Source organism: Falco rusticolus, chromosome 13, assembly GCF_015220075.1.
Source record: "Falco rusticolus isolate bFalRus1 chromosome 13, bFalRus1.pri, whole genome shotgun sequence".
Lineage (NCBI taxonomy): Eukaryota > Metazoa > Chordata > Aves > Falconiformes > Falconidae > Falco > Falco rusticolus.
Window position 1 is genome coordinate 3927209 of NC_051199.1, and position 19012 is coordinate 3946220.

At 65.6% G+C, this 19012-nt stretch overlaps 1 protein-coding gene and 17 non-coding genes across 18 annotated transcripts; 1 reads left to right on the plus strand and 17 right to left on the minus strand.

Moving 5' to 3' along the window:
• The first annotated feature begins 41 nt into the window (after positions 1–41).
• On the plus strand, positions 42–6136 carry AIRE (autoimmune regulator). Its single transcript, XM_037407615.1, has 12 exons — positions 42–2900; positions 3001–3175; positions 3283–3435; positions 3538–3609; positions 3713–3826; positions 3954–4078; positions 4241–4318; positions 4570–4730; positions 4803–5012; positions 5107–5194; positions 5437–5505; positions 5673–6136. Exons 1-12 carry the CDS (start codon positions 2760–2762, stop codon positions 5751–5753), a joined length of 1467 nt encoding a protein of 488 aa, XP_037263512.1. The 5' UTR covers positions 42–2759; the 3' UTR covers positions 5754–6136.
• A 218-nt stretch (positions 6137–6354) lies between these two features.
• Positions 6355–6473, minus strand: LOC119157115. The gene has a single exon (XR_005107380.1). It is a non-coding gene; the product is annotated as a 5S ribosomal RNA (ribosomal RNA).
• A 574-nt stretch (positions 6474–7047) lies between these two features.
• LOC119157126 lies at positions 7048–7166 on the minus strand. Its single transcript, XR_005107391.1, has one exon. It is a non-coding gene; the product is annotated as a 5S ribosomal RNA (ribosomal RNA).
• Positions 7167–7745: 579 nt separating this feature from the next.
• Positions 7746–7864, minus strand: LOC119157131. The gene has a single exon (XR_005107396.1). It is a non-coding gene; the product is annotated as a 5S ribosomal RNA (ribosomal RNA).
• Positions 7865–8438: 574 nt separating this feature from the next.
• On the minus strand, positions 8439–8557 carry LOC119157132. Its single transcript, XR_005107397.1, has one exon. It is a non-coding gene; the product is annotated as a 5S ribosomal RNA (ribosomal RNA).
• A 575-nt stretch (positions 8558–9132) lies between these two features.
• Positions 9133–9251, minus strand: LOC119157104. The gene has a single exon (XR_005107370.1). It is a non-coding gene; the product is annotated as a 5S ribosomal RNA (ribosomal RNA).
• A 574-nt stretch (positions 9252–9825) lies between these two features.
• Positions 9826–9944, minus strand: LOC119157105. The gene has a single exon (XR_005107371.1). It is a non-coding gene; the product is annotated as a 5S ribosomal RNA (ribosomal RNA).
• Positions 9945–10519: 575 nt separating this feature from the next.
• On the minus strand, positions 10520–10638 carry LOC119157106. The gene has a single exon (XR_005107372.1). It is a non-coding gene; the product is annotated as a 5S ribosomal RNA (ribosomal RNA).
• Positions 10639–11213: 575 nt separating this feature from the next.
• LOC119157107 lies at positions 11214–11332 on the minus strand. The gene has a single exon (XR_005107373.1). It is a non-coding gene; the product is annotated as a 5S ribosomal RNA (ribosomal RNA).
• A 574-nt stretch (positions 11333–11906) lies between these two features.
• LOC119157108 lies at positions 11907–12025 on the minus strand. The gene has a single exon (XR_005107374.1). It is a non-coding gene; the product is annotated as a 5S ribosomal RNA (ribosomal RNA).
• A 574-nt stretch (positions 12026–12599) lies between these two features.
• LOC119157109 lies at positions 12600–12718 on the minus strand. Its single transcript, XR_005107375.1, has one exon. It is a non-coding gene; the product is annotated as a 5S ribosomal RNA (ribosomal RNA).
• Positions 12719–13292: 574 nt separating this feature from the next.
• LOC119157110 lies at positions 13293–13411 on the minus strand. Its single transcript, XR_005107376.1, has one exon. It is a non-coding gene; the product is annotated as a 5S ribosomal RNA (ribosomal RNA).
• Positions 13412–13985: 574 nt separating this feature from the next.
• On the minus strand, positions 13986–14104 carry LOC119157111. Its single transcript, XR_005107377.1, has one exon. It is a non-coding gene; the product is annotated as a 5S ribosomal RNA (ribosomal RNA).
• Positions 14105–14678: 574 nt separating this feature from the next.
• Positions 14679–14797, minus strand: LOC119157113. The gene has a single exon (XR_005107378.1). It is a non-coding gene; the product is annotated as a 5S ribosomal RNA (ribosomal RNA).
• A 574-nt stretch (positions 14798–15371) lies between these two features.
• On the minus strand, positions 15372–15490 carry LOC119157114. Its single transcript, XR_005107379.1, has one exon. It is a non-coding gene; the product is annotated as a 5S ribosomal RNA (ribosomal RNA).
• A 574-nt stretch (positions 15491–16064) lies between these two features.
• LOC119157103 lies at positions 16065–16183 on the minus strand. The gene has a single exon (XR_005107369.1). It is a non-coding gene; the product is annotated as a 5S ribosomal RNA (ribosomal RNA).
• A 579-nt stretch (positions 16184–16762) lies between these two features.
• LOC119157116 lies at positions 16763–16881 on the minus strand. Its single transcript, XR_005107381.1, has one exon. It is a non-coding gene; the product is annotated as a 5S ribosomal RNA (ribosomal RNA).
• A 574-nt stretch (positions 16882–17455) lies between these two features.
• On the minus strand, positions 17456–17574 carry LOC119157117. Its single transcript, XR_005107382.1, has one exon. It is a non-coding gene; the product is annotated as a 5S ribosomal RNA (ribosomal RNA).
• Positions 17575–19012: the final 1438 nt, after the last annotated feature.

The window sequence follows — 19012 nt, forward strand, 5'->3', positions numbered from 1 at the left end:
AGGAAACTGAAGCTAAAATAAATCTTTTTTACTCCAGCTCTCCCTCCCAGGCTCTTGCAGGAGCAGCTGTGAAGCACATGGGTGGACCCACTCCCATCCAGACGGCACGTGGGGCAGCAGTAGGTGAGCTGCTGGAAACGGGAGTCTAGGATCGGGGCCTCACCTGCAGCCCTTTTTGTTTTTTGTTTTTACCAAAAATGCTGGAGCCTGGAGCAGCTGAAGGTAAGGGGAGAGGGATGAAACCTCTGTGCACGGTGACAGGGCTTCACTTGGGCTGGGCTCAGTGTGCTTCAGGCCTGGGGAAATGGGTATCGGAGGCAAGGTTGGGGGCACCCTGTCTTCCTGGCGTGAGCCCGTGGGTGGGCGCCCCGCCTGCTTGTTCTCTCCTGACTGATTCAGGGACGTGTTGTGCAAGAGGAGCCACGGGGCAGGCGGTGTCTGAGACACGCAGGGCGATGGTTCGCATCACAGAACCCCCGTGTGGAAGGGAAAGAGGAAAGGAAGCAACGCTGGAAAGGGCGTGTTTGCTTCAACAGCTTTTCGCAGGAGGGCGGCATCGGGGCATCCCGGGGGCTGCAGATGCTTCTGAAGGATTCTGAGTTGCTGATTTAACTGGGTGTTGGTGGAGAAACATCTTGAGCCTTTGCAGTCAGATTTGAGCTCAAATTGAGCTCGCCTGCCTTAAATCTTTGGCTCAGGTTTCTGCAAGGGGGGGCAATAGAAAAGAGAGGGCTCCTGAAACCTGAGTGTGGCCAGGCTCCTCTGCGCGCCAGCCACAGGCCCTCGCAGCCAGGCAGGGCTCATGCCAGCCCCAGGGAGGGTTTTATGCCCCTCTGCAAGCAAAAGCTGACTTTTTGTGGCCCTTACAAGTGCCTTACTGCTGCCAAGGTCTGCTCGAAGTGAGGTCATACAGAAACACTCAACCGACCTCCTGGATGTGCCTCTCCACATGGCACCTGCCAGCTGCTGCTCTGCCTCCTGCATAGCATCTGAGAAAGGGAAAGAAACCGGGAGAAAACAACCCAAAATGCAAATTATTGCACTGCTGAGCAGGCTGGATGTGGAAAACAATCTGTGATTCAGAGCACAGAAACAGTCACAAAGTTGGAATTTCAAACAAGTCTGAGCCCAGCTCTGTGGGCGCACAGCTTATGGCTGTGTTGGGCAGCACCTGCCTGCAAAGGGGCTCCCATAACCGAGGGGAAGGTGGGCGGGGGGGGCACAGGGAGGATGCCCCCACCACAAGCACTGGAGCCTTGTTCTAGAGGTGCAGGAGCTCCTCTAGAGTGACAAACTGTGGCACTACAGGCGGGACACCAGGGAAAATGGCTTTTCTGGGAAGGGTGGAGCAGACCTGTGAGACTGTCATGAGTGTGCTTGTGCTCAGCACCTGTGGCTGGGCCACAGGGGAGCTCCAGGAGGGGAGGTGGACCTCCCACTTTGCCTGACACCCATGTTTTGTCCCCTGGGGTGGGGGCACATCAGGCAGGTGGTGGCAAAGCCATCCCTGCAGTGACGGAGCTGGGCACTGAAACCCTGGAGTGGGGCACAGGAACCCAGCACAGCTCCTGCCTGACCCCCATCCCACAGCTCCCAGTGCCTCTGTGGGACAGGTCCCCCCAAATGCTGAAAGGAGCCTCAGGCCAAGCATTTCCATGGGTACACACATTAATTTATTAACCAGACATGTATCAGGGTATTTCCTGCTCCCACAGAGGGTGTTGCCTTGTTATTCTTCCTGAGTTTCTGGACAGCAGCTGCTTCCTCCTGGCACAGCTTTGGAGCCAGCAGATACCGCCCCAGTCTTTTAGCACTTACTAATGAATGTTCTGAGCCGCATCGCCTTGCTGAGTGCAATCTCCGGGGGCAGAGGGGCTGGAAATAAATCCTGGGGAAATCCCAAACGTTTGGGATTTGGGATAGGAGCTTTAGAGGTCTCTCCTTCCCGGCCATCTGGTAAGGAGTGCCAGAACCCCAGACTTTCCTATGCCAGATGCTCCCAAGGGCTCTGTTTCCCCCAGCTTCAAGTTTTTTACAGCTGCATGCATCCAGTGAAACCACTTTATTGCCCTTTTCCCAGAGCGGGTGATGGCAGAGCTGCAGGCAGCACCCACCCAGGTAATCCCCGGGCATGCCGGTGGCCCTGCCGTCGCTCTGGCAGGCTAGAGGGCAGCGGAGTGATTCTTTACGTGGGCTGTTTGCTTGTTCAGTGTCCCTAATCATACCTGGACATGTGTGTTTGGAGTTTCTTTTGTGTCAGCGCTTTCCCACCAGCCTGCAGAAGGTGGTTTGCAGGTCACCAGGGCAAACGCTCCATTTCCCCCCTGTCGGGGTGTTACTGCCCACGTGCTCGGATGGCTGAGTTTCTGGATGAGAGAAGCAGGTGCTGCGGAAAGTCCAGGACTTTTGGGGTGATGCCTGGCTGACCGCAGGGAGGAGAGAGGTGGGGGGCCCTCAGCCCAGCTGGCCCCCTCTCCCCAGGATGGTCGCGGTGGGTTCGGGTGTCCTTGCACAGCAGCGGCTAATGCTGCCGCACTGGCTGCCAGTGCTCCGAGCTGGGGGGCAGCCTGACCCTAGCCCCCGGGGCTGGGGCTTGCAGAGGTGCGAGGGGGCAGCCGGAAGCAGCGAGGATGCTCTCAGGTTACACAGCCTTGTACAGAAATGAGTGGGGCCCGATGAGGTGTCCGCTGTCGGTGGCCAAGGCGTATTAAAGGGGAGCGCTGGGGTGGGCCGCTCAGCCCTGGCAGTGTCCCCACAGCATGGCGGGGCTGGGGGGCGAAGGGGACCTGCGGCACCTGCTGAAGCTGCACCGCACCGAGATCGCCATGGCGGTGGACGATGTCTTCCCGCTGCTGCATGGTCTGGCTGACCACGATGTTGTCCCTGAGCACATCTTCAAGGTGAGGCCACGGGGCGGGAGAGGATGGCCACGCCATGGCGGGGCTGGGGCCAGCTGGTGGCATGGGGACACGTGTTGATGGGCCACAGTGACACTGGCAGGAGACGCTGAGCCGGACGGAGCGGGAAGGCTCCCACCGCGCTTTCCACGCGCTGCTCACCTGGCTGCTGGGCCGCGATGCTGCTGCTGTCCGTGACTTCTGGGCTGTCCTCTTCAAGGACTACAACCTGGAGCGCTACAGCCGGCTCCGGCCCCTCCGCGGCGCCTTCCCCAGAGGTAGCAGGGGGCCGGGCAGGAGAGGCTGGCATCCCCGGCGGCTGCTGGTGGGCAGGGGTGGCACCCAGGGCCAGCTGTGCCTGTCCTTCTCCATGTTCCCCTTGCAGAGGTGGAGCTGGGGCGGCAGCGCCGTGGCAGGCGTCTATCCCCCAGCCCCATGGCGCCGGCCCCACACAGACCCCAATGCAAGAGGAAAGCCCTCGAGGAGCAGGATGGGGCCCGGCCAACGCAGCCCTCCCCACGGCACACTGCCAGCCCCGGTACGGAGACCTGGAGCGGGATGGAGATGGGGTGGGGCACGAGGGGGTCCTTGAGGCAGCAGGGTGCTGTGCTCCCCGACGCCCACCCTCACAACCTCACAGGGCCCCTGGTGAAGGTGAGGACCGTGAGGAAGCCGGAGGGCACGGATGCCCCCCGCACCGCTCGTGCTGGTGGTGAGTGCCAGGCCCCCTGGGCAGCGTCTGGCTGTGCACCCCGTTTGTCTGCAGAGGAGGGTGGGGGGCTGCTTGCCCTGCTGAGCTGCCCCCCTGCCTGCAGCCCTGCAGGCAGTGGCTGCCTCGGTGCAGAGAGCGGTGGCTGTGGCGGGCACTGAGGTACCCGTCACTCGTGGGGCCGTCGAGGGCATCCTCATCAAACATGTGCTGGAGCCAGGTAGGTGCCCCCCAGCCCTGCCCAACCAGCCCCCTGCCCAGTTTAGCCCCCCAGATTCAGGAGCCACCCCGGGCAGGGGGTGGGGGGGTGGGGGTCCTGCTGGAGCTGCTCTCGGCCTCTCTCACAGGCAGCTCCAAGGCGGGCAGCAAAGCCAGGGACGAGCCATGCACCCCCGCTGCTGGCGAGGAGCCGGGGGCCAGGAGCAGGAGCCGCAGCCTGAAGCCCCCTGCCCGGCCCAAGGCACCCCAAAGCGTACGGACCTCACCATCACATGTTGTCACCCCACTTTTGCAGCTGCCTGAGGCTGTGGCGGAGGGTTGTCCCTGCCGGGCAGCACAGCCATGCCGTGGGGGTGCCCCCCAAACTGGGCTGTCCTGGCAGCTCCTCCCAGCACTTCTCTCTTCCCTCCCACAGAGCAGGGAGCCCCAGCTGCACCCCCAGGGCCGGCTGCCAGTGCCCACCGCACCCCTCCCCAACCCTGTCCCCCACCAGGTGAGCCCCGGGCCTGGCATCTGCTGCACCCCGAGAGGCACCCACTGAGCCAGGGGCATCAGGTGTCCCTGGCGTGTCCCTTTGGCCTGGCTGAGCAACAGGGGCTCAGCTGCCAGGGTCACCACGCTACAGCCCCCTGGAAACAGGCAATTCCTACCCTGAAAGCAGGTGGTGGGCTGGGTGCAGAGTTTGGGGGGGGAAGGGGGGGTGCCAGGCTACGGGGTCGCCTGCCAGCCTAAGCCCTGCTATAGCCAGGGTTGCAGCCTGCTGGGGGGATCGGTGATCCCCCGGGACAGGAGAACGAGGATGAGTGTGCGGCCTGTGGCGATGGCGGTGAGCTCATCTGCTGCGACGGCTGCCCCAGGGCCTTCCACCTCACCTGCCTGGTGCCCCCGCTGCCCCGTGTCCCCAGGTGAGCTCCGGGGCACCATGGGGACCCCAGTGTCCCCTGGCTGTCCCTCACTGCCATGCTCTGGCTGTGCAGCGGGACATGGCGGTGCGGCTTCTGCATGGCGAGTGCAGCTGAGCCAGCACCGCTGCGGGGAGCAGACGCGGCTGTAGAGCGACCCCCTGAGACCCCGGGGGAGGAGACGTGCGGCACCCGGCAGGGTGCAAGGGATGAGACCGTCTGTGGCCGCTGCTTCACCTGGATCCCTGCACCCCAAAACTACTCTGTGCCCAGCGGAGACCCCCGGTGAGCTCCTGTCATCCCCCCCATGCTGGCCCTAAAGCCCCTTGCAGGGGGGCTGCCTTGACAGTCCAGTCCGTGTCACCCCCGGCGGTTGTAGGGGGCCGCTGCTCTGCATATCCTGCGCAGGCACCACAGCCACAGGCAGCACAGAGAGCACCACTGGTGACCCACTACAGGCAGCAAAGGTTGGTACAAGCAGTGCCTGGCCCTGCCAGGGACATGGCGGGTGAGGTGGTGTGAGGAACAGCGCTTCAGCTGGGTGAGGGTCAGGCCGGCTGTAGCTGGAGGTGGGTAAGTGACGCTGTGCTGGAGAGGATGGGGGATAAGCTGGGGCAGCAGCAGGTGAGGGATTGAATCCCGGCACCAAGGCCAAGCCAGAAGGCAGCGGGCAGGCCACAGAGCTGGCAGGCCACGTCTCCTCCCGCAGGCAGAGGATGGTTCCCTTGGCAGCGACCCAGTGCTGAGCCGCGATGAGCTCGACACACTCCTGGGTGAGGTATGGCACTTGGGGGGACACCAACGGGCAGAGTCCATCACAGCGAGATGCCGGACTCCAGTGTGACAAAGAGGGTGACGCTGGCCTGGGGGCAAGGCAGAGGGAGTGGGGACAGAGGCAGAGAGGGAAATGGAAAGGGAGTGTGACCACTGGGAGTTCTTCTGCAGGGCACCTGGGATGGGATCCTGCAGTGGGCGTTCCAGAGCATGGCACGGCCCCTCGCAGACACCCATGGGCTCTTCACCTAGAGTCTCCTGCCAGCAGAGCCCTCAATGTGCAGGCAGCGTAGTAACAGGCGCAGGGGCCGCTGTATCGAGGGACTCATCAGCATTACAGCACCACGACAGTACGCGACATCATCAAACACTGCAATGTCACAGCATGCAGGCAAACAACGGAGTCCTGCAAAAAGCATGTCACAGCTGAAGAATATAGACACAGCGTTCACACAGCATACATACATAAGATCAGAAAAAGGAAAAATATAAAGGAACTACAAGAGGGAAAAAAAAATAAAACCCAGTAAACACAAATAGAAATAAAAACCCTACAGTACACAGCACACGGAGGATGAGCAACACCAGCAGAAAACTGAAGCACTTCAACGGGACAACATAAAAACACACCACACACAGAAAAACTATACCAACAAACTAAAGAAAATACCACAGACATCCAAACTTTAATTAAAAACAAATACTCCCAACAGAGCACCAGTGGTGAAAACAGACGCAAGCCCGCCCAACCTACACCAACAACCACCCACAGCTCACGCGCAAGGCCCCCAAGCCTCCGCAACGCCCCTGCCGCAAAAGGGGGGGGGCTTCCCGCAGGCGCCCCTCGGTAAAAAGCCTACAGCACCCGGTATTCCCAGGCGGTCTCCCATCCAAGTACTAACCGGGCCCGACCCTGCTTAGCTTCCGAGATCAGACGAGATCGGGCGTTCTCAGGGTGGTATGGCCGTAGGCACCCCCTCTCCCGCCAGCAGCCCTCTCCACAAACGCCACACACGCTCACGCACAACCCTGCAGACACCCACAACCCCGACGCAGGGCGCCCGCAACCGACCCCGCACACCCGACACACAACCAACACCCAACGCAACACACGCAACTACCCCCAGCACGCACCTGCCCCGCACCGCGCCCATGCAGACCGCGACAACAAACACCTACCCTGCTCGCACACTGCCCTACAGCCCTCCTCGCTCACCGGCCAGGGCAGCAGCAGGCAATCCCCGCGCACACCTGAACCACCAGCACCACGCGCGCAACAATGCCTGCACCTACCGGCCGCAACGCAACGGCCCCCCGCTACCTAACGGCAGCCCTCGCAACAGGCGGCTGCCACGCTCGCTCCCACGCCACGCTTCGGCCCTCCGCAACGAGGCTGCGGGGCAGCAGGCCGCCACCGCGCCCGCCCGCCCCACCAGCCTGACCTGACCCGCGCAAGCAGCACCAGCTCACGCGCAAGGCCCCCAAGCCTCCGCAACGCCCCTGCCGCAAAAGGGGGGGGGCTTCCCGCAGGCGCCCCTCGGTAAAAAGCCTACAGCACCCGGTATTCCCAGGCGGTCTCCCATCCAAGTACTAACCGGGCCCGACCCTGCTTAGCTTCCGAGATCAGACGAGATCGGGCGTTCTCAGGGTGGTATGGCCGTAGGCACCCCCTCTCCCGCCAGCAGCCCTCTCCACAAACGCCACACACGCTCAGCTCACGCACAACCCTGCAGACACCCACAACCCCGACGCAGGGCGCCCGCAACCGACCCCGCACACCCGACACACAACCAACACCCAACGCAACACACGCAACTACCCCCAGCACGCACCTGCCCCGCACCGCGCCCATGCAGACCGCGACAACAAACACCTACCCTGCTCGCACACCGCCCTACAGCCCTCCTCGCTCACCGGCCAGGGCAGCAGCAGGCAATCCCCGCGCACACCTGAACCACCAGCACCACGCGCGCAACAACGCCTGCACCTACCGGCCGCAACGCAACGGCCCCCCGCTACCTAACGGCAGCCCTCGCAACAGGCGGCTGCCACGCTCGCTCCCACGCCACGCTTCGGCCCTCCGCAACGAGGCTGCGGGGCAGCAGGCCGCCACCGCGCCCGCCCGCCCCACCAGCCTGACCTGACCCGCGCAAGCAGCACCAGCTCACGCGCAAGGCCCCCAAGCCTCCGCAACGCCCCTGCCGCAAAAGGGGGGGGGCTTCCCGCAGGCGCCCCTCGGTAAAAAGCCTACAGCACCCGGTATTCCCAGGCGGTCTCCCATCCAAGTACTAACCGGGCCCGACCCTGCTTAGCTTCCGAGATCAGACGAGATCGGGCGTTCTCAGGGTGGTATGGCCGTAGGCACCCCCTCTCCCGCCAGCAGCCCTCTCCACAAACGCCACACACGCTCACGCACAACCCTGCAGACACCCACAACCCCGACGCAGGGCGCCCGCAACCGACCCCGCACACCCGACACACAACCAACACCCAACGCAACACACGCAACTACCCCCAGCATGCACCTGCCCCGCACCGCGCCCATGCAGACCGCGACAACAAACACCTACCCTGCTCGCACACCGCCCTACAGCCCTCCTCGCTCACCGGCCAGGGCAGCAGCAGGCAATCCCCGCGCACACCTGAACCACCAGCACCACGCGCGCAACAACGCCTGCACCTACCGGCCGCAACGCAACGGCCCCCCGCTACCTAACGGCAGCCCTCGCAACAGGCGGCTGCCACGCTCGCTCCCACGCCACGCTTCGGCCCTCCGCAACGAGGCTGCGGGGCAGCAGGCCGCCACCGCGCCCGCCCGCCCCACCAGCCTGACCCGACCCGCGCAAGCAGCACCAGCTCACGCGCAAGGCCCCCAAGCCTCCGCAACGCCCCTGCCGCAAAAGGGGGGGGGCTTCCCGCAGGCGCCCCTCGGTAAAAAGCCTACAGCACCCGGTATTCCCAGGCGGTCTCCCATCCAAGTACTAACCGGGCCCGACCCTGCTTAGCTTCCGAGATCAGACGAGATCGGGCGTTCTCAGGGTGGTATGGCCGTAGGCACCCCCTCTCCCGCCAGCAGCCCTCTCCACAAACGCCACACACGCTCACGCACAACCCTGCAGACACCCACAACCCCGACGCAGGGCGCCCGCAACCGACCCCGCACACCCGACACACAACCAACACCCAACGCAACACACGCAACTACCCCCAGCACGCACCTGCCCCGCACCGCGCCCATGCAGACCGCGACAACAAACACCTACCCTGCTCGCACACCGCCCTACAGCCCTCCTCGCTCACCGGCCAGGGCAGCAGCAGGCAATCCCCGCGCACACCTGAACCACCAGCACCACGCGCGCAACAACGCCTGCACCTACCGGCCGCAACGCAACGGCCCCCCGCTACCTAACGGCAGCCCTCGCAACAGGCGGCTGCCACGCTCGCTCCCACGCCACGCTTCGGCCCTCCGCAACGAGGCTGCGGGGCAGCAGGCCGCCACCGCGCCCGCCCGCCCCACCAGCCTGACCTGACCCGCGCAAGCAGCACCAGCTCACGCGCAAGGCCCCCAAGCCTCCGCAACGCCCCTGCCGCAAAAGGGGGGGGGGCTTCCCGCAGGCGCCCCTCGGTAAAAAGCCTACAGCACCCGGTATTCCCAGGCGGTCTCCCATCCAAGTACTAACCGGGCCCGACCCTGCTTAGCTTCCGAGATCAGACGAGATCGGGCGTTCTCAGGGTGGTATGGCCGTAGGCACCCCCTCTCCCGCCAGCAGCCCTCTCCACAAACGCCACACACGCTCACGCACAACCCTGCAGACACCCACAACCCCGACGCAGGGCGCCCGCAACCGACCCCGCACACCCGACACACAACCAACACCCAACGCAACACACGCAACTACCCCCAGCATGCACCTGCCCCGCACCGCGCCCATGCAGACCGCGACAACAAACACCTACCCTGCTCGCACACTGCCCTACAGCCCTCCTCGCTCACCGGCCAGGGCAGCAGCAGGCAATCCCCGCGCACACCTGAACCACCAGCACCACGCGCGCAACAACGCCTGCACCTACCGGCCGCAACGCAACGGCCCCCCGCTACCTAACGGCAGCCCTCGCAACAGGCGGCTGCCACGCTCGCTCCCACGCCACGCTTCGGCCCTCCGCAACGAGGCTGCGGGGCAGCAGGCCGCCACCGCGCCCGCCCGCCCCACCAGCCTGACCTGACCCGCGCAAGCAGCACCAGCTCACGCGCAAGGCCCCCAAGCCTCCGCAACGCCCCTGCCGCAAAAGGGGGGGGGCTTCCCGCAGGCGCCCCTCGGTAAAAAGCCTACAGCACCCGGTATTCCCAGGCGGTCTCCCATCCAAGTACTAACCGGGCCCGACCCTGCTTAGCTTCCGAGATCAGACGAGATCGGGCGTTCTCAGGGTGGTATGGCCGTAGGCACCCCCTCTCCCGCCAGCAGCCCCCTCCACAAACGCCACACACGCTCACGCACAACCCTGCAGACACCCACAACCCCGACGCAGGGCGCCCGCAACCGACCCCGCACACCCGACACACAACCAACACCCAACGCAACACACGCAACTACCCCCCAGCACGCACCTGCCCCGCACCGCGCCCATGCAGACCGCGACAACAAACACCTACCCTGCTCGCACACCGCCCTACAGCCCTCCTCGCTCACCGGCCAGGGCAGCAGCAGGCAATCCCCGCGCACACCTGAACCACCAGCACCACGCGCGCAACAACGCCTGCACCTACCGGCCGCAACGCAACGGCCCCCCGCTACCTAACGGCAGCCCTCGCAACAGGCGGCTGCCACGCTCGCTCCCACGCCACGCTTCGGCCCTCCGCAACGAGGCTGCGGGGCAGCAGGCCGCCACCGCGCCCGCCCGCCCCACCAGCCTGACCTGACCCGCGCAAGCAGCACCAGCTCACGCGCAAGGCCCCCAAGCCTCCGCAACGCCCCTGCCGCAAAAGGGGGGGGGCTTCCCGCAGGCGCCCCTCGGTAAAAAGCCTACAGCACCCGGTATTCCCAGGCGGTCTCCCATCCAAGTACTAACCGGGCCCGACCCTGCTTAGCTTCCGAGATCAGACGAGATCGGGCGTTCTCAGGGTGGTATGGCCGTAGGCACCCCCTCTCCCGCCAGCAGCCCCCCTCCACAAACGCCACACACGCTCACGCACAACCCTGCAGACACCCACAACCCCGACGCAGGGCGCCCGCAACCGACCCCGCACACCCGACACACAACCAACACCCAACGCAACACACGCAACTACCCCCAGCACGCACCTGCCCCGCACCGCGCCCATGCAGACCGCGACAACAAACACCTACCCTGCTCGCACACTGCCCTACAGCCCTCCTCGCTCACCGGCCAGGGCAGCAGCAGGCAATCCCCGCGCACACCTGAACCACCAGCACCACGCGCGCAACAACGCCTGCACCTACCGGCCGCAACGCAACGGCCCCCCGCTACCTAACGGCAGCCCTCGCAACAGGCGGCTGCCACGCTCGCTCCCACGCCACGCTTCGGCCCTCCGCAACGAGGCTGCGGGGCAGCAGGCCGCCACCGCGCCCGCCCGCCCCACCAGCCTGACCCGACCCGCGCAAGCAGCACCAGCTCACGCGCAAGGCCCCCAAGCCTCCGCAACGCCCCTGCCGCAAAAGGGGGGGGGCTTCCCGCAGGCGCCCCTCGGTAAAAAGCCTACAGCACCCGGTATTCCCAGGCGGTCTCCCATCCAAGTACTAACCGGGCCCGACCCTGCTTAGCTTCCGAGATCAGACGAGATCGGGCGTTCTCAGGGTGGTATGGCCGTAGGCACCCCCTCTCCCGCCAGCAGCCCTCTCCACAAACGCCACACACGCTCACGCACAACCCTGCAGACACCCACAACCCCGACGCAGGGCGCCCGCAACCGACCCCGCACACCCGACACACAACCAACACCCAACGCAACACACGCAACTACCCCCAGCACGCACCTGCCCCGCACCGCGCCCATGCAGACCGCGACAACAAACACCTACCCTGCTCGCACACTGCCCTACAGCCCTCCTCGCTCACCGGCCAGGGCAGCAGCAGGCAATCCCCGCGCACACCTGAACCACCAGCACCACGCGCGCAACAACGCCTGCACCTACCGGCCGCAACGCAACGGCCCCCCGCTACCTAACGGCAGCCCTCGCAACAGGCGGCTGCCACGCTCGCTCCCACGCCACGCTTCGGCCCTCCGCAACGAGGCTGCGGGGCAGCAGGCCGCCACCGCGCCCGCCCGCCCCACCAGCCTGACCTGACCCGCGCAAGCAGCACCAGCTCACGCGCAAGGCCCCCAAGCCTCCGCAACGCCCCTGCCGCAAAGGGGGGGGGGCTTCCCGCAGGCGCCCCTCGGTAAAAAGCCTACAGCACCCGGTATTCCCAGGCGGTCTCCCATCCAAGTACTAACCGGGCCCGACCCTGCTTAGCTTCCGAGATCAGACGAGATCGGGCGTTCTCAGGGTGGTATGGCCGTAGGCACCCCCTCTCCCGCCAGCAGCCCCCTCCACAAACGCCACACACGCTCACGCACAACCCTGCAGACACCCACAACCCCGACGCAGGGCGCCCGCAACCGACCCCGCACACCCGACACACAACCAACACCCAACGCAACACACGCAACTACCCCCAGCACGCACCTGCCCCGCACCGCGCCCATGCAGACCGCGACAACAAACACCTACCCTGCTCGCACACTGCCCTACAGCCCTCCTCGCTCACCGGCCAGGGCAGCAGCAGGCAATCCCCGCGCACACCTGAACCACCAGCACCACGCGCGCAACAACGCCTGCACCTACCGGCCGCAACGCAACGGCCCCCCGCTACCTAACGGCAGCCCTCGCAACAGGCGGCTGCCACGCTCGCTCCCACGCCACGCTTCGGCCCTCCGCAACGAGGCTGCGGGGCAGCAGGCCGCCACCGCGCCCGCCCGCCCCACCAGCCTGACCTGACCCGCGCAAGCAGCACCAGCTCACGCGCAAGGCCCCCAAGCCTCCGCAACGCCCCTGCCGCAAAAGGGGGGGGGCTTCCCGCAGGCGCCCCTCGGTAAAAAGCCTACAGCACCCGGTATTCCCAGGCGGTCTCCCATCCAAGTACTAACCGGGCCCGACCCTGCTTAGCTTCCGAGATCAGACGAGATCGGGCGTTCTCAGGGTGGTATGGCCGTAGGCACCCCCTCTCCCGCCAGCAGCCCCCTCCACAAACGCCACACACGCTCACGCACAACCCTGCAGACACCCACAACCCCGACGCAGGGCGCCCGCAACCGACCCCGCACACCCGACACACAACCAACACCCAACGCAACACACGCAACTACCCCCAGCACGCACCTGCCCCGCACCGCGCCCATGCAGACCGCGACAACAAACACCTACCCTGCTCGCACACTGCCCTACAGCCCTCCTCGCTCACCGGCCAGGGCAGCAGCAGGCAATCCCCGCGCACACCTGAACCACCAGCACCACGCGCGCAACAACGCCTGCACCTACCGGCCGCAACGCAACGGCCCCCCGCTACCTAACGGCAGCCCTCGCAACAGGCGGCTGCCACGCTCGCTCCCACGCCACGCTTCGGCCCTCCGCAACGAGGCTGCGGGGCAGCAGGCCGCCACCGCGCCCGCCCGCCCCACCAGCCTGACCTGACCCGCGCAAGCAGCACCAGCTCACGCGCAAGGCCCCCAAGCCTCCGCAACGCCCCTGCCGCAAAAGGGGGGGGGCTTCCCGCAGGCGCCCCTCGGTAAAAAGCCTACAGCACCCGGTATTCCCAGGCGGTCTCCCATCCAAGTACTAACCGGGCCCGACCCTGCTTAGCTTCCGAGATCAGACGAGATCGGGCGTTCTCAGGGTGGTATGGCCGTAGGCACCCCCTCTCCCGCCAGCAGCCCCCTCCACAAACGCCACACACGCTCACGCACAACCCTGCAGACACCCACAACCCCGACGCAGGGCGCCCGCAACCGACCCCGCACACCCGACACACAACCAACACCCAACGCAACACACGCAACTACCCCCAGCACGCACCTGCCCCGCACCGCGCCCATGCAGACCGCGACAACAAACACCTACCCTGCTCGCACACTGCCCTACAGCCCTCCTCGCTCACCGGCCAGGGCAGCAGCAGGCAATCCCCGCGCACACCTGAACCACCAGCACCACGCGCGCAACAATGCCTGCACCTACCGGCCGCAACGCAACGGCCCCCCGCTACCTAACGGCAGCCCTCGCAACAGGCGGCTGCCACGCTCGCTCCCACGCCACGCTTCGGCCCTCCGCAACGAGGCTGCGGGGCAGCAGGCCGCCACCGCGCCCGCCCGCCCCACCAGCCTGACCTGACCCGCGCAAGCAGCACCAGCTCACGCGCAAGGCCCCCAAGCCTCCGCAACGCCCCTGCCGCAAAAGGGGGGGGGCTTCCCGCAGGCGCCCCTCGGTAAAAAGCCTACAGCACCCGGTATTCCCAGGCGGTCTCCCATCCAAGTACTAACCGGGCCCGACCCTGCTTAGCTTCCGAGATCAGACGAGATCGGGCGTTCTCAGGGTGGTATGGCCGTAGGCACCCCCTCTCCCGCCAGCAGCCCTCTCCACAAACGCCACACACGCTCACGCACAACCCTGCAGACACCCACAACCCCGACGCAGGGCGCCCGCAACCGACCCCGCACACCCGACACACAACCAACACCCAACGCAACACACGCAACTACCCCCAGCACGCACCTGCCCCGCACCGCGCCCATGCAGACCGCGACAACAAACACCTACCCTGCTCGCACACCGCCCTACAGCCCTCCCCGCTCACCGGCCAGGGCAGCAGCAGGCAATCCCCGCGCACACCTGAACCACCAGCACCACGCGCGCAACAACGCCTGCACCTACCGGCCGCAACGCAACGGCCCCCCGCTACCTAACGGCAGCCCTCGCAACAGGCGGCTGCCACGCTCGCTCCCACGCCACGCTTCGGCCCTCCGCAACGAGGCTGCGGGGCAGCAGGCCGCCACCGCGCCCGCCCGCCCCACCAGCCTGACCTGACCCGCGCAAGCAGCACCAGCTCACGCGCAAGGCCCCCAAGCCTCCGCAACGCCCCTGCCGCAAAAGGGGGGGGGCTTCCCGCAGGCGCCCCTCGGTAAAAAGCCTACAGCACCCGGTATTCCCAGGCGGTCTCCCATCCAAGTACTAACCGGGCCCGACCCTGCTTAGCTTCCGAGATCAGACGAGATCGGGCGTTCTCAGGGTGGTATGGCCGTAGGCACCCCCTCTCCCGCCAGCAGCCCTCTCCACAAACGCCACACACGCTCACGCACAACCCTGCAGACACCCACAACCCCGACGCAGGGCGCCCGCAACCGACCCCGCACACCCGACACACAACCAACACCCAACGCAACACACGCAACTACCCCCAGCACGCACCTGCCCCGCACCGCGCCCATGCAGACCGCGACAACAAACACCTACCCTGCTCGCACACCGCCCTACAGCCCTCCTCGCTCACCGGCCAGGGCAGCAGCAGGCAATCCCCGCGCACACCTGAACCACCAGCACCACGCGCGCAACAACGCCTGCACCTACCGGCCGCAACGCAACGGCCCCCCGCTACCTAACGGCAGCCCTCGCAACAGGCGGCTGCCACGCTCGCTCCCACGCCACACTTCGGCCCTCCGCAACGAGGCTGCGGGGCAGCAGGCCGCCACCGCGCCCGCCCGCCCCACCAGCCTGACCTGACCCGCGCAAGCAGCACCAGCTCACGCGCAAGGCCCCCAAGCCTCCGCAACGCCCCTGCCGCAAAAGGGGGGGGGCTTCCCGCAGGCGCCCCTCGGTAAAAAGCCTACAGCACCCGGTATTCCCAGGCGGTCTCCCATCCAAGTACTAACCGGGCCCGACCCTGCTTAGCTTCCGAGATCAGACGAGATCGGGCGTTCTCAGGGTGGTATGGCCGTAGGCACCCCCTCTCCCGCCAGCAGCCCCCTCCACAAACGCCACACACGCTCACGCACAACCCTGCAGACACCCACAACCCCGACGCAGGGCGCCCGCAACCGACCCCGCACACCCGACACACAACCAACACCCAACGCAACACACGCAACTACCCCCAGCACGCACCTGCCCCGCACCGCGCCCATGCAGACCGCGACAACAAACACCTACCCTGCTCGCACACCGCCCTACAGCCCTCCTCGCTCACCGGCCAGGGCAGCAGCAGGCAATCCCCGCGCACACCTGAACCACCAGCACCACGCGCGCAACAACGCCTGCACCTACCGGCCGCAACGCAACGGCCCCCCGCTACCTAACGGCAGCCCTCGCAACAGGCGGCTGCCACGCTCGCTCCCACGCCACGCTTCGGCCCTCCGCAACGAGGCTGCGGGGCAGCAGGCCGCCACCGCGCCCGCCCGCCCCACCAGCCTGACCTGACCCGCGCAAGCAGCACCAGCTCACGCGCAAGGCCCCCAAGCCTCCGCAACGCCCCTGCCGCAAAAGGGGGGGGGCTTCCCGCAGGCGCCCCTCGGTAAAAAGCCTACAGCACCCGGTATTCCCAGGCGGTCTCCCATCCAAGTACTAACCGGGCCCAACCCTGCTTAGCTTCCGAGATCAGACGAGATCGGGCGTTCTCAGGGTGGTATGGCCGTAGGCACCCCCTCTCCCGCCAGCAGCCCTCTCCACAAACGCCACACACGCTCAGCTCACGCACAACCCTGCAGACACCCACAACCCCGACGCAGGGCGCCCGCAACCGACCCCGCACACCCGACACACAACCAACACCCAACGCAACACACGCAACTACCCCCAGCACGCACCTGCCCCGCACCGCGCCCATGCAGACCGCGACAACAAACACCTACCCTGCTCGCACACCGCCCTACAGCCCTCCTCGCTCACCGGCCAGGGCAGCAGCAGGCAATCCCCGCGCACACCTGAACCACCAGCACCACGCGCGCAACAACGCCTGCACCTACCGGCCGCAACGCAACGGCCCCCCGCTACCTAACGGCAGCCCTCGCAACAGGCGGCTGCCACGCTCGCTCCCACGCCACGCTTCGGCCCTCCGCAACGAGGCTGCGGGGCAGCAGGCCGCCACCGCGCCCGCCCGCCCCACCAGCCTGACCTGACCCGCGCAAGCAGCACCAGCTCACGCGCAAGGCCCCCAAGCCTCCGCAACGCCCCTGCCGCAAAAGGGGGGGGGCTTCCCGCAGGCGCCCCTCGGTAAAAAGCCTACAGCACCCGGTATTCCCAGGCGGTCTCCCATCCAAGTACTAACCGGGCCCGACCCTGCTTAGCTTCCGAGATCAGACGAGATCGGGCGTTCTCAGGGTGGTATGGCCGTAGGCACCCCCTCTCCCGCCAGCAGCCCTCTCCACAAACGCCACACACGCTCACGCACAACCCTGCAGACACCCACAACCCCGACGCAGGGCGCCCGCAACCGACCCCGCACACCCGACACACAACCAACACCCAACGCAACACACGCAACTACCCCCAGCACGCACCTGCCCCGCACCGCGCCCATGCAGACCGCGACAACAAACACCTACCCTGCTCGCACACCGCCCTACAGCCCTCCTCGCTCACCGGCCAGGGCAGCAGCAGGCAATCCCCGCGCACACCTGAACCACCAGCACCACGCGCGCAACAACGCCTGCACCTACCGGCCGCAACGCAACGGCCCCCCGCTACCTAACGGCAGCCCTCGCAACAGGCGGCTGCCACGCTCGCTCCCACGCCACGCTTCGGCCCTCCGCAACGAGGCTGCGGGGCAGCAGGCCGCCACCGCGCCCGCCCGCCCCACCAGCCTGACCTGACCCGCGCAAGCAGCACCAGCTCACGCGCAAGGCCCCCAAGCCTCCGCAACGCCCCTGCCGCAAAAGGGGGGGGGCTTCCCGCAGGCGCCCCTCGGTAAAAAGCCTACAGCACCCGGTATTCCCAGGCGGTCTCCCATCCAAGTACTAACCGGGCCCGACCCTGCTTAGCTTCCGAGATCAGACGAGATCGGGCGTTCTCAGGGTGGTATGGCCGTAGGCACCCCCTCTCCCGCCAGCAGCCCTCTCCACAAACCTGCCACATGCTCATGTACGACGCTGTAGCCATCCCCAAAGAAACATAAAGACTACCACAGTCCCTGGAACCCACACACTGAATGAACAGCAATCCTGGCAGAGGAGAACCACAGCACTACAATAGAGGGAGACGTACGCATTCATATCTCAAAGGACATTCTCCCTGCCCCAATAACAGACCTGGACAGCATCCCCCACCTCGCCCTCTCAGCCCAGTACAGCTCCAATGACTCACATACTGAAGTAACAGGCAACCCTGTCACATGTCAACCCCGGTTTACCAGAACCCTACCACAACAAAGCATAGCTACTCATAAATCAACAGCCTATATAAGAGCCCCCTGACCCAGTAACATCTCTGACTGACATGCTTCCAACTTGTGCCATAGTTCTTGACCAGGTTCAGTGCCTATAACATTTCCTAGTAGTACACTTTTCCCAGTAGCCGTACACAGTTATCATGATCAACAAGAACAGGTCTTCATATCGATAGTCCTTTTTCTTTTTCCGTCTTCCTTTTCCTGATGGTATTTTGCAGTTGTCTGTTGCTTTCTTCATTTTATTTCCCGGCTGTCATACCCCAGATGTTTACCTCCAGCAGATGGCACCCTTGCTGTGCTCTTGGTGTCTTCCCCTTAGCTTTGCTCAGGTCTGGGACACCCTGCTGCTGCACAAGGGCCTCTGGGCTCCTGAGTCTCAAGGGTGGTGGGTGGCCCTGCAGCAGCTCCCTGCTCTCCTCTCCACACCGCTTGGGTGAAGGGAGCCAGTCTGTTCCATGGATGTGGCACTGAGGGCAGTGTAGGCACAGCACATGCCACCCCTTTCGCTCAGCAGCTTTTTTTTCCAGGCAGTCCTGGTGTGATACACCTGCCACGGCCTTCCCATGCCACACGCTGTGGTGACCATGCAGCCACCCCGACCCTCACTAGGGCAGCCGCTAGAAGGCCGAGTCGCTGCAGATGGCCTCAGCAGTCATTTTCTGAGGAGGCTGCATGGGAATGAGCTTGCCCAAGAGCGTCAATTGTAGGTCATGACATTATGGTAGGGTCAGAGAGCTGCTTACCACCTGCCTGGAGGTGTGAAACAGCCACGGAACAGCTACTGGGACAGGTTCTCCGCTATGCACAAGCTTGGGCAAGTGGGAGCCACAAGCAGGCGGAGTGTCGGAGCCAGTGCTTTCCTCTCCCCCTCCTCCCCGGTGGGTAAATCCCATCAACAGCCACCCTAAGGCGCCCCACACCGGCCCTAATCCCACCCTGCCTGGCACCATCAGCCTCCTACCAGCCGGGCTGGGGGGTCCCGGGGGGAACCCGGCAGAGCCCGGGGACAGCAGGAGTGGCAGTGGCGCTGGCCCGGGAGGGGCGGCGGGGTGGTGGGAAGGGGCCGCCAGCCTCCCGTGCTC